The 13,037-nt window shown below is 42.7% G+C and overlaps 1 protein-coding gene across 1 annotated transcript; it reads left to right on the top strand.

The window, feature by feature from the left end:
* Positions 1-12,431: 12,431 nt before the first annotated feature.
* Positions 12,432-13,037, top strand: ARL11 (ARF like GTPase 11; the record flags this gene model as incomplete). Its single annotated transcript, XM_080612373.1, has 1 exon — positions 12,432-13,037. The coding sequence occupies one exon, from the start codon at positions 12,432-12,434 to the stop codon at positions 13,035-13,037; it is 606 nt and encodes a 201-aa protein (XP_080468499.1).

Genomic DNA, 13,037 nt, shown 5'->3' on the forward strand with positions numbered 1-13,037 from the left:
AATGTTTCTACAAGTAAGACGACATTGCTGTAATAAAAACAGAAACTTATTAGAAAGTGTATTCTGTGCTTCAATCAGCAGGCAATAAGATAACTTCCTTTAACTGGGAGAAAATACATGTGTTGCAGCTTTGAAAGTATAACATTCTGTTCTGCAAGAAATATGTAATCATGTATGTATGAAGGTGGACAAATAGCAAGTCACTGGTAGGACGCTGGAAGAACAGGCCTTTTCTTAACGGAATAAGTAAATTGTATTTGGTACAACTGAACATCTGCTGTTCTACAAGCAAACATTCAAACTCTGTGACACTCCCAGTGGCAGAGGGGACTTCTGAGGGAATTTTCAGAGAGCATTTCAGCTGGGATTCCTATTTATAAAATTTTCACTCACGGATTTTTTTGTAGTCTTACAACTTATATATGCCATATAAGCAAGCTGTTGATGTACATGTCAAATCAGCTGTTGAGCACATGACACAAATCTGCCATCTCTTGCATAATCAAAATCTCTTATTATGATTAAAAACTATTTGTGAGAGCACAAAAGCATGAGATAAATTCAAGTTTGTACAATTAAGCAGCGAAATACATCAGAGAGAAGTGATCAAGTAAAATTGTCATGATCTGTTAAAAACAAGCTGACAACATTAAAAGCTGGAAACATGAACTGGGTATAGACATTATCTGTCAATGAACACAGACTATACAATCCATCCTCCCACAATGCTCTGTCTTCCCAGTCTCCCTAGGACAATTGCACCAGGTCAAGAACAAAGCTGACAGTCAACACAAACACACAGAGCTTATCTAGGTCTTCAATCCTGCACATAAAAACTGTAACATTGCTCATATCCTGAAAGGATTCTGCCTCTGCCAACCTATGATCCATGCTCAAGAGTATCAGCAAATTTTGTGAGATCTTAAAAGCACTAGATAGAGAATGCCACAGAATGTCAGTGACATGAAACAAATTGCAATAAATCATAAAAAAAAAAAAAATACATCATTTGGTTCTGATGATTTTCAAAACTGTGCTGACAACCAAGACATTGCTTCAGAAAGCTATTCAAAACCAACAGTCAATCCCAAAATACAGGTCTTTCAGTGCAGATGTTTAGTAGAAGCAGGGGGCTTGTTATATTTTTAAGAAGTTTGAGAAACACTGGGGTCACACTGGAAATCTGTATGCAAAAAGAAACCAACACAAACAAAACCCAGACTTGTCTCCTGATCAGATTTTGTAACCTTGCTCCAACAAACCCAGCTCTACTCTACAGGCACTTCTCTCACTAAGAGCTTGACTTCACTTTACCTTTCAGATTTGAAGCAGGTCTTGAAAACACCTGAAGTCTCCAGATGGCACATTCATACTAATTATATTTGTAGAGCAGCTTTTAGAAGTCTATGTGATATTGAGACCACAGCACATTCCATGCAGCTAAACAGATCTGAATGTGCTTAAGCCTTCTTCATTTCTAGTCACGTTACAAACTCAGGCCATCAGGTGCCAAGATCTGTTACCTTGCTTTGGCAAATCTCTTAACATAACACTATCAATCAGTTAAAAGGAGACAGTGCTGACTTGCTCATTTGCACAGACCAAGTAATTGTTCCTTCTGACTTTCCCTATTTATTTTGCCTTGTGTACAATTGGCAATGCGCAAGATTGTCATAAACTGGACATTACAAAAATCTATTTTCTTCACAGAAATTCTTTTCAACATATCCTGTCAATTTAAGATATGAAGACAAAAATCTTATTTTGATGGAGAATGCCCTAGTAAATTAACAACTTCTAAAGCATCCTGAGAATATATTCTACCCTTAATGTAACCAGCTTAAAATGCGCTCCCCTTAATGATCTCTGCACTAGGTCTTCAGTCTGCTCGGCTTATTTTCCACTATTGTATGACTCAGTTAATCACTCCTCTTCAACAAAACATTTCCAAGCACTTCTCAAACCTGCGCAAATCACACCGCATTTTTTATGCCTCAGAGCTCAACTAGGTATCTTGTCAGACAAGTTAATACCCGTAGATAAAAGAAAAGCTTTCAAGCACACAAGAATATCCAGATTGAAGACATGAGCAATGAACTCCATCCACAGATGAACCACCTTACAAATCCTGACTTATGTAGCACTGCTTTATCTAAAACAGTGCTGTATATTTCCAATTTCAACTATTACTATAATTCTACAAAGTTATTTCAAAGGTTTTCCTTAAAAGGCTTTTAATGGCAACTCATCTACCACTGCCAAGTTAGTTTCTTTAACAGATCTCAATCCTAAAACCTCTCCAAGTTCAGCACAAAAAATCTATAAACAAACAGAAGACATCTCTTGCCTTTTATATAATATGCACTGTTTCTCCTAAACACAGACCCTTTTCCATTCCTCTACAACCATTAAATGTTGCCCTTAGATGCTGCCATTTGGTGGAGTACCTATCACCATTCAGTTGCAACATTTTTACACTAGCAACGGCAGCTATTTTTGTTCCTGCTTATATCTAAATGAGTGAAATTACATATAAACCTGAAAGTTCTGGGACTTATACATGGACTTACTGTTCCTGAGCTTTAAGTGTGCATGGAAAGCTGCTTTAACTACTTATTCTCCATTTTCCACAGAAAACAAGTGCCCAACCCAGGCATAAGCACCACCAAAACAGAAATCTAATTAATTGTAGCATCCTGTAAGACATACTGCACACTTTTCAAAAGGGCAGACACTCTGCAATATGGTGATTAACCTCTCACACCAATCACACTCAAACTCCATTCTTGCACAACGTAGAGAGAGCTAAGGTTATTACTTACTTCTGATAATCACATAGAGGCCTGGACCCTGCCACATTACACATTATGCAAGGTCTGCACCCTAACTGAAAGTTTGTATGTGCAAATGTAGTAGCAAATGCACTAGATGCAGTCCAAAGCAACGGTTATTTTAATCTGTAAGCAAATAGCTGTTTCAATGTATTAACTCTCAAGCTATTGTTTAGATTCTGTATGCAACACGGCAGCAGCATCTCTAAGGCATATCTGTCACACATCAACATCTAGATTTAAAGTTAACTGCAGCTGAAAGCCTTATAAGTATAAAACTCATGAGCTTAAATTTGGTGCTCTGGTAGACAGCTGCTTTCAGAAATACTGTATGTCACTGCTTTTAACTGTCTTTTCATTTCTACTGCATGATCCAGTGATAAACAACTATTCACCGTATACCTTTACTTCTACTGCAGAGCTAACCAGCAGAGGGCACTTACATCAGCAATCCCTCTTCTAAGTACTTTGACATCTTTGAAATTATCCAACAATCTCGGTATACAAACAGGAACAGAAACAAAGATGATTGTTTGAATTTCAGTGAGGCTAAAAATAAGCAAGAAAGGATGACTTGTTGAGAACGCAACTGAACTGGCCATACAGTGGGATAAAAAGAAATTGAACTCAGAGCAGTCAACAAGGTTAAGGAAAGAAAAAATCTAGATCTGCTCGAGATTTAAAAACCCACATGGTTTCAGACACATAAGCCCTTCAAAAATTTGGTATTAAATTGCTTCCTATGCATTCAACTTCTCACTAGTTTGCCTTTTAAAGAAAAGGTGTGCAGGCTGATTCTCAATACATTCAGGCAAACATGCATCCCTGCCGTAAATGAAAAAAAAAACCACAAAACAAAACTAGAAAACCCACCAGTATTTACAAAATGTTTTGTTAAATGATTTTACATAAAGTTTTATAGAGTTTATTTTCAGCTAAATAAATCTATGCTGAAGAGAACAATAGCTTACCGCAATATCCCACCAGGAAAACAGTACCCATTGTCATTGCAACAAAACCCCCCTATAGTTAACTCCTCAAAGATTATCCCCTAATTTGTAAAGGCTATTTGAACACAACTGCATGTTTGTTTGCCTCACTCCTTCCTCAGCCTCGCCAGTGCTGCAGTTTATTCTGGCTGGGCAGATTCTCTCCAGCACAGAAAGAAACTGCAGGGTCAGGCCTTCATTTCTCCTAATTGTCTACATGAATTATAAACAGAAGTGAGAACACAAAAGCTGGGATATCTGGCTTTAGATCAACACGAAACGACTGGCACACTTGACCTTTTTAAGTACATATCAACCAAGAAAGAGTAAAATCCTAGATGTTAACACTAATCTTCTCCATGTTTTCTTCAGCTTGCATCTGGGGTTTTAATCTCATATTTCAGTATTGAGAAAGAACTTGGAAACAATACATACTACTGACATTAATCAGATATGTGAACCAAGTCATGTTACTGAGGTTTTCTCCCTGCCAACACAAGGATATTGCACTCTCTGAAATCACATGCCTCAACTTACTTTCCTTAGACCTTACATAAGGCAAGATTTCTATGACAAAATCTGTGTGTTCAAACCTCTGCACGATTTATTTTTGGATGCCTTTTATGAGCAAGCAAAGGAAAGAAAAACCTTCTGATCTAACAAGCAGACCTCCTATTTGCTTTGAGTAACCAGCTGAAAGAGATTTACTTCTGTAAGTAAAAAACACTATGCAAATAAATACTACTGAACATAAGACTGTTCTAGCCATAGGAAAAAACCCTTAGTAGGATAACAATCACCCACACACCATAACAAAACTGTAGTTACAATCACAATGTGCCTTCTTTTTCTTTTCTTTCAAGCTGAGCCATTACTGTAACTTACTGAACTATTCACTCAGGACAAGACATCTTCTAAAGCAATACCTATATTCCAACCCAATACATAGAGAGAGCATTCAAAGGAAAACATTCACATTAAGGCTCTAAAGAATTACTGCATCTTCCAAACGCTGTTTTTCCTAAAAACCTTTGTGTTTCAAACACATTTCCATTTATTTTTTCTCATAAGCCCACCCCTAGTTTAAATGACTCAAGTCGATTTTACCTTTCATCAGTAGATGACAACAAGCTTTCCGAAAGAAGTCAAACTTTGTACATCAGAACTCTGAATGGTCCTTTTATAAAGTAAATATTAATTCAATATTAAATTTAGAAGAACTGTATTAATAATTGAAGAAACACTAATTATTCGTGTTCTTCCACGAGCCCAGCGAGGAGGAAAAGATGTTGAGCCTTCAGGAAGCAGACAACAAAGGGAAGGATAAACTGAAACACCATGAAACCGAAAAAAAACCCAACCCAAAACATACTGTGAGCACATATTGTGAGCTACGGCAAGCAGGAAGAGAGCTTTTCAGGCAGCTGTGTGGGAGAAGTCACAGGCGGACCGAAGGAAAGCTTCACCGAGTCACTCGCATGATGACCCCCAACCAAGCCCTGTTTACGTAAGAGGGACCCTTTTCCTCCTCGACGGATACCACGGGCAAAATCCTCACCGGGGACCCACCCCACCCGCTCCCCACTGCGCCCGCCCAGCCGCGGCCCTCACAGCGCACTAACGGGAGCTACCTCGCCCAGCGCTTCTCACCCGGCCCCTGCGGCATCCTCCGGCGGGCTCCCCGCGGCCGCTCCCGCTGCCTCTGAGGCGCCCCCGCCAGAGCCGCTGCGTTACGGGGCGCTCGGCGCCAGCCCCACTGCGAGCAAAACCGCCACGACTCGGTGCGCAGCGCGCGCCCGGGCACCGCGCACGTGACAGCAGCGGGCCGGGAAGGGGCGGGGGGGCGGTTGAGGGGCGTGTCACGTGACAGCAAGCCTCGGGAGGGACCCCTCCCGCTTGACCGTTCGCGCGCGCCGTCACGTGTCCGGCGATGGGTAGTTCCTCCCTCCTCTCATTGCCTATTGGGTGCGGTGAGCGAGGCTACGTGACGTGTCCGCTCAACCCCCGCGGGTCTGAGGCGGATGGGGCCGGGTCCCGAGTCCCGCACTCTCGGTACCTCAGCTGTGGCGCCTGCCCCGGCTGGCATTCCACCTCCCCAGGCATGGCTCTGAGGGCGTTCAGGCGGGCCCGGGAGCTTGTACTTGCTCTCGGTAGCTGAGTCCGCGGCAGGGACAGGCCGGCGGGCACGGTTATCGCTCGCTTTGGCGGCAAGGCTGAGTGGCACCTCTCTGCCTCCACATCTTCATTGGCGTGTGGGCGAGGAGAGAATGAGATGGGTTCGCAAGAGGCCCAGGCCTCCTTCCGTGGACACAGCCGAGCAGGGCTGTGGGGGGGGTATGAGCTGGTTGTGCTGCAGGTCTGTAGTGTCTGAAACCAGCTGCATCCTATAGACTGTGTTAACTGCCTTCTGACACAGGCACTTAAAGGCTTGTCTCCGTTCAAAGATATTTAGCCAGTACCTAAGTGCCTGTTATGTCTTAGCATTGACATAATACAAGGGGTAATGAGTTAAAGCTTAAACAGGGGAGATTCAGGTTAGATGTAAGGAAGAAGTTATTTACAGTGAGGATGGTGAGACACTAGCACTGGTTGCCCAGAGAAGCTGTGGATGACTCATCCCTGGCAGTGTTCAAGGTCAGGTTGGACTGGGGTTTGAGCAACCTGGTCTGGTGGAAGGTGTCCCTGCCCATGGCAGAGGGGTTGGAACTTGATGATCTTTAGGTCCTTTCCAACCCTAACTATTCTATGATTCTATAATTTTGTCTCTTTACAGTTCTGTGTCTACACCTGCAGATCAAGTAGGAGACAGAGCTGAAGAAGGATCAAGAAAAGGGAAGATTGGAGACTAGCCCTCCCAAGAGAGCTCTTTTGCTACACAAAGTTGTTACCAGGAAATGCCTTCTGCTTTTCTCAAGATTTCCTTATTTTCCTGACTCTGCACAGGGTCAGGAGGCAGCTGGGGTTTGCAGCAAGAGGGGGACTGATCAGTCTGAAACATAAAGCAGTAGGGCAGAGCCCACTGGTAGTGTCAGTTTAGGGTTGGTCAGATTAGGAGGAAGCTGTTTAAAGAAGAAATTATGATTTAAAAAAGGGAAAAGAAAAATCAAGTTCACTACCCAGGAATCAAGTGTGGATGGATCCCTCTTAGAGGGAGTCAGTGATGCTGAAAAAATTCTGCCCTGGAATATGAAGCAAGGAAAGCACAGCAGTAGGTCTGGGGCAAAAAGAGATGTTCCCTACTAAGTTCCTGCTTGCTGCGCTCTTGAGTGACCTTAGCTGGCATCAGCGAGGCACTGCTGAATTGGCTGTGCAAATTCTGGAGCAACAGAAAGAGAAGGCATAAATAAGGAGATATGTTGAAAAGTGTCATCAGAGCCTCCACGGGAAGCCCTAAAAGAGCCAGAATGGGAACATACACAATGCTTATTTTAAGTTGTGTTTGTAGCTCCACAGAGGAATCATTGATCAAGAACAACTGCCTTTCCTGACAGTGCTAAGGAAGGGTGTGAAGGTGGAGCTGTGTAAACAGAACTTTTATCCTATTTAGTAGAACAGACCTGCTTAGTTATGATACACAAGAAACCTGGTTGTTCTAGCAAGTACTGGAACACAAACCCCCAGTCAGGTTTTTTATTCATGTGGGTTTAAGTTTCTTGTTATTAGTTATCACTAATCAGTTTTTAGTGTGTGCGGTAGGTGCAGTAGGTCCTTAAACAGTAGTTGATGGCAGTTTATACCATGCATGAACTTTGCAATTGGCTGAAACAGCTAAAAAATTTACTCTGTATGGAGCAGAAGTAATTTTATTATCTCTCAAATAACTAGTTTCAGTTCTTTTTCTTTCAGTTTGGCTTTTTGTAAAAGCCAATAATAACAAAAAGCAACCATCCCCCAACCATTTTTTCTTGAAGGAAAGGGATATGAAACCTTATATCTGTCTTGGAAAAGTTATGACAAACTGGAAATGTTATGAAAGCATTAAATACACCAACGAGACAAAACCATGATATTCAGAGACAAGTTTTGTGGAATAAAAGGCAATATTGCTGAAGACAGTATACAGACAATGTGTGTTGCTGACTTTGATGGGTCAGCTCAGACACTGACCTTACCCTCTCTCTTACATTGATAGTCTCAGCTAACATCTCCCTTGGTAACAGTAGCAGGTGACTTTGATGTGCTTTTCTCAAGGGACCGAACTGGGAACATCAGAGATTGAAAATAGACAATAGCACAGCATGGAATTACATCCCAAACCTTAATGCAACTTAAATCAGTAGTTTCATTCCTAACTATCCATTGTCCAAACTGGATATCACAAAGGTATGTGTAGTCATAGATAAATCCAAGTTTAGGAGGATTTATAATCTTGTCAGTTGTAGATTAAAAGCTCTGTTCTGTATCTGCAGCTCTATTAGTGACCACAATGAAGAGTCATGATGGCAACTGTTAAAGGATAATGGACCCGTTAAAGGATATTGGAAGAAGAACATTATTCGAAGTGTTTCTCTCCTCATTCAGCATTATTTTTTCCACCAGTTGATTAACTGTTTTCACTCAAACTGCAGAGCCCTAGGGTGTGGTGCCAGCTAAATCTGATATCTGGAGCTGAATGTCACCTGCATGGAGCTGGCATCTTAATTCCAACTCTGTTCTGCAGTCCTCACCATCAACTTTCTGTCGATGTGTAAGAACAGGTACACAAGCTACACAAACAGCTGTTATTCAGCAAAACCTCTTTCAAAGTGATACTGCTGCAAAACGGTGCCAAAGGCCTCAGAGCTCTAAGTTCTCTCCTAATCAAAACAGGAACTCTGACATCTGCCTTTTGGCAGTAGCTGATTCCACTGATAGCCTGTCAAGTGAGAAATGTGTGGGATAACATTGACACTCTGTGGCCAGCCAGATAAAATGCAATCTCTGGATTTTCACAGGTTTTTTTTGCTTTCATCCATTTCACAATGTAGTAAAGATCAGTTTGTAGCTTTCATTCTTGTTGATAATTTCCAGTGTCTTTTCAATAACTTTCCTTTATTGTTATAAAAATGTCCTAAACATGTAAGCTAAGATTAAAACTAGAAACAAATGATGAAACAAGACCTTGCATCCAGAACCCCTGAATCTGAGGAGTGCTCAGTGAGAATCCACTGCTGTTTTGGCACTTCGCAAGTTGTAGTAAGTGCATTTTCAGGTCCATGCTTACATCACTGTCATTTTAATCACATTTTTTTTTCCTGTGGAACTGGAATGAAGGAAGGCCCCTTAAGGAGAGCTGGATTTGTATACTGCAATTTCCTCCAGTCTAATCTGGAGAGGGGAGCTTTGTCAGTGTACCTCCAAGCTATAATTTTTACTTCTCACAGAAGTAATAGATATCACCTGTATTATACGTAGTACAGGTAGGCAGTATGGTTAAGCACCATTCAATAGCCCCTGTAGGTGTTCCTCTTGATTACAACTGAAAGAATAGTAAAAGAAAATGAAAAAAACAGTCGCTGGTTCATAGCTTTTACATTGAACAGGTGGAGGAGCAAATACTAAGGTACGTGAGAGGATGGGTTTGGCACACATAACACTGACACTTTTGGAGATGTACCCAGTTTTTGCTCTTATTTTGCTTTTCAACTAGAATCATTAAGAATAATGGTAGAATTGTAATTAAGGCATTTCAAGATAGTCAGAGCTGTATCTTAACTAGTTTCTAATGTGAAAACAGCATGTATGCAGTATTGAGCGTAGTTCCAACCTCCCTGCCATGGGCAGGGACACCTCCCAGTAGACCAGGTTGCTCAAAGCCCCATCCAACCTGGCCTTGAACACTGCCAGGGGTGGGGCAGCCACAGCTTCTCTGGGCAACCTGTGCCAGTGTCTCACCATCTTCATAATAAAAAATGTCTTCTTTATATGCAGTAGAAACTTCTTTCAGTTTAAAGTCTCTTCTCCTGTCTGTGCCTCTGGTGTGAGGACAAAGTGCTTTAACAGTGAATATAGTGATCAGGACAAAATTCCAGTTACTGGAATAATTAGGGCATGGGGAGGAGGGGGATTCAGTACTAGTCCTGGTTATTGCTCTTTGTGATGAATATCTAGGATACAGGGAGATGCATGCCTAACAAACAGCAAACAGATAAATTGACTGTTATTCTATGGAACTGTGAACATTAGCAACCGCTGGCTTTGCTCCTGTAAATTCAGAGACATGAAACACAAGGCAAGAACATTAGTTCCACCCATGTAAGACATAGCTAGGGTAGGGGCTGTCCTCGTCTCTGAACACAGTTTCTGAATTATTTAGCATATGGTCTTTCTGCTCCAGCAAGAGACTCACTCAGAGCTCATCTTGGCTGCTTTTACTTTCTTTTATTTCATTCTTTCTTAAACAGACTTGTAATTGATCCTATGTATTGTTTACTGGAAGTACTATACTTTTATAACATAGCTGTGGGTGGAGCAGAGTGTGTAGGCACAATTTGCACCCGATATTTGGGATAATTGACAGGAAGAAAGAAAATAGGCTGCAGTTCAACACATAGAGTATGAGAATGTAAAAAAACCCGAAGACTGTAGAGTTGCCTCTATTTTCCCATGAATTTCTCTATTCCGTGCCATAGAAAACCCAAAAGCAAATTTCAGTAAAACTGTGCCCTGGTTGCAATCTTTATTCTGTCTTTATTTCTTCTTTTTATTTTATATCTTTTTTTATAGAAGCAGGCTGCTTCTGTAGCCTGTTAGAGAGCGATGCAATAAAGACTCCATCACATCATATTTCAAATACTCAATCATTCATCAGATGGTAGAATCTCCAGCCTTGCTTCCTGTATCTATGTTTTAGTTTACTTAAAAGAAATTACAGTGCTGGGAATGTCGGGTCAGGTATAACACTGGTTACACAGCCACCTATCAAGCCTCAGAGAAGATGAGAAGTAGCAAAGGCAGGAGAAACATGAAAAGACCAAGAGGCAATTCACTTGACCTATTGGTACATAAAAAATACCAACTGTGTTGACCTTATAGTACAATGCAATATGGGCAGGCAGGTTTTCCCAAAATGGAGAACAAGCAGATTAAGGAGCCAGACACCAACGTAACTTATTGTAAAAAATGAAGAACATGGACAAGTGGGTGACCCTTGAGCAGAAGCACACGCTTCAGAATATACAAGGAGTTCTCTGAAGGGCTAGGATGTGCTACACACTGCAGTTGTCTTTTTTTACTGCCATTTAGAGAGTCTCCTGCCCTTTTTGCACTTATAGACTGGTTTTAGAAAAGATCACACACAAACAAAGTGCATGATGTATCACATGCGTAGTGGTGCATTTATGCTGTTAGCTTATTTGCGACAACTGCTGTAAATAAGCATTAGTTTTTGAACTAACCAAAAGCCTGACAATGGTAACATAAGTGATGTGGGTGATGGGATCAAATGAACCCTGATGAAGTTTGCCAATGATCACAAGGCCATGCTGGATGGGGCTTTGAGCAACCTGGTGTAGTGGGAGTGTCTCTGCCTGTGGCAGAGGGGTACGAACTACATGAGCTTTAGGTTCCCTTTCAACCGAATCCATTCTAACTTGTCCTTTCAAAGGTGGCTGGAGAACAGCTCTGTGTTAACACCATGACATGAGATCTGCAGCTGCTCTCAGTTCTGCATGACTCTGAGCAGCCTTTAAGGCACAAACCCCAACCAATAAAGAAGGTAAATACCAGCTTTGCTGGGACTCTGCCTGGTGCTGCTCTTGCAGAAGTGATTCTGGGAGCTGTTTCAGCAGCACATTTGTGCTTCTGACATGTAAAGTTCAAGTGTGCTGCCTTGTTAAAACATTTTTTCCTTCTTTTAAAGAATTCTTTTACCCCCTCACCAACTGAGTGACGTGGCTTCACTTACAGAAGTTAAAATGTAGTAAATACCTTGCAGATTTTCACCTCTAGGAAGGTGTTTTTACTGGTTGCATTTCAATGAGACATTAAAAAACGTGCTTGTGAGCACTTTTTAAATTGCTGTCGTTTCTCCCTGCACAACAGGTAGCAAAAGCTGATGCTGCGGAGGTTGATACTGTACTTTAACATGAGACTGGCAGAAAAATGATCAGTTCTCTTGTTGCTCATGTTTAAATCCACACCCTTAAGCTGTGATTCAGCAAATTCCCAGAGTAACGCTGGTTTGAAACCCGGGTTCCTCCTTGTCCTGTCCTGCCAGGGGTGGATTTCCTCTTGAGAAGCCAATAAACAAAAGCTTATTTATTTCTGGACATGGTGAAGAGGAAACTTGCTCCAGCATCCCTCCACCTCTTCCTGCAGAGTCCGAGCTCTCTTTTGCACTGATCAGGTCATGAATGAAAATGGAAGTGAGCAGCAGCAGAGCTGGGGTATAAAAATTGCTTCAAACGGCGCTTCCTGGCTCTGTTCTACACCTCATAAATAATAGATCTCATCTCATTTTAGCTACAAAGACAAGCAAAAGCAAGCTGTCTGTGTCTTTCTTCAGCAAACCTAAGTGCTCTCTCAGAGAGGCAGGACTGAGCACTCTCTTATTAACTGACATTATCAAGGAAATACGCTTGCTTGCTTCTTTTGGCTGCAATTTTTGTGCCGCAGTTGCAGCAGCATCTTGATGGGGAAGCTGATCTCCAAAGACCGGCGCAAAAGAGATGCTCGAGTTGTCATGCTGGGGCTTGACTTGGCTGGCAAATCCACCCTTCTGTACAAACTCAAGAGTGGCCAGGCTGTGGAGACCTGCCCAACGGTTGGCTTCAATGTGGAGTCTCTGCAGACACCCTGTGGTGTATCCTTCACTCTCTGGGACATCGGCGGACAAGGCAGCCTGCGGGCAAGCTGGCCTGACTACCTAGAGGACACCAACACCCTCATCTTCATGCTCGACAGCACAGACACAGTGCGGCTGCCTGAGGCGGCGGCAGCGCTGGAGGATGCCCTGAGCCACCCCAGCATGGCTGGCATCCCCGTCCTCCTGCTGGCCAACAAGCAGGAGGTGCCAGGAGCGCTGGCTCCTGCTGAGCTGCGGGAGAAGCTGTGCTGGGGGCAGCTGGCCAGGCGCCGCTGGGTGCTCCAGGGGTGCAGTGCCCACACTGGGCAGGGCCTGCAGGAAGTCCTGGCCGTCCTGGGATTGCTGCTGCGGGGTCTGGAGCAGAGCTTCCCATCCCAAGAGCAGCCCTTCACAGGGCCGGTGGGTAGCAGGCAAGCTCCAGAGCAAACCTGA

Source organism: Psittacula echo (assembly GCF_963264785.1).
Source record: "Psittacula echo genome assembly, chromosome: 3".
NCBI classification, from domain to species: Eukaryota; Metazoa; Chordata; class Aves; order Psittaciformes; family Psittacidae; genus Psittacula; species Psittacula echo.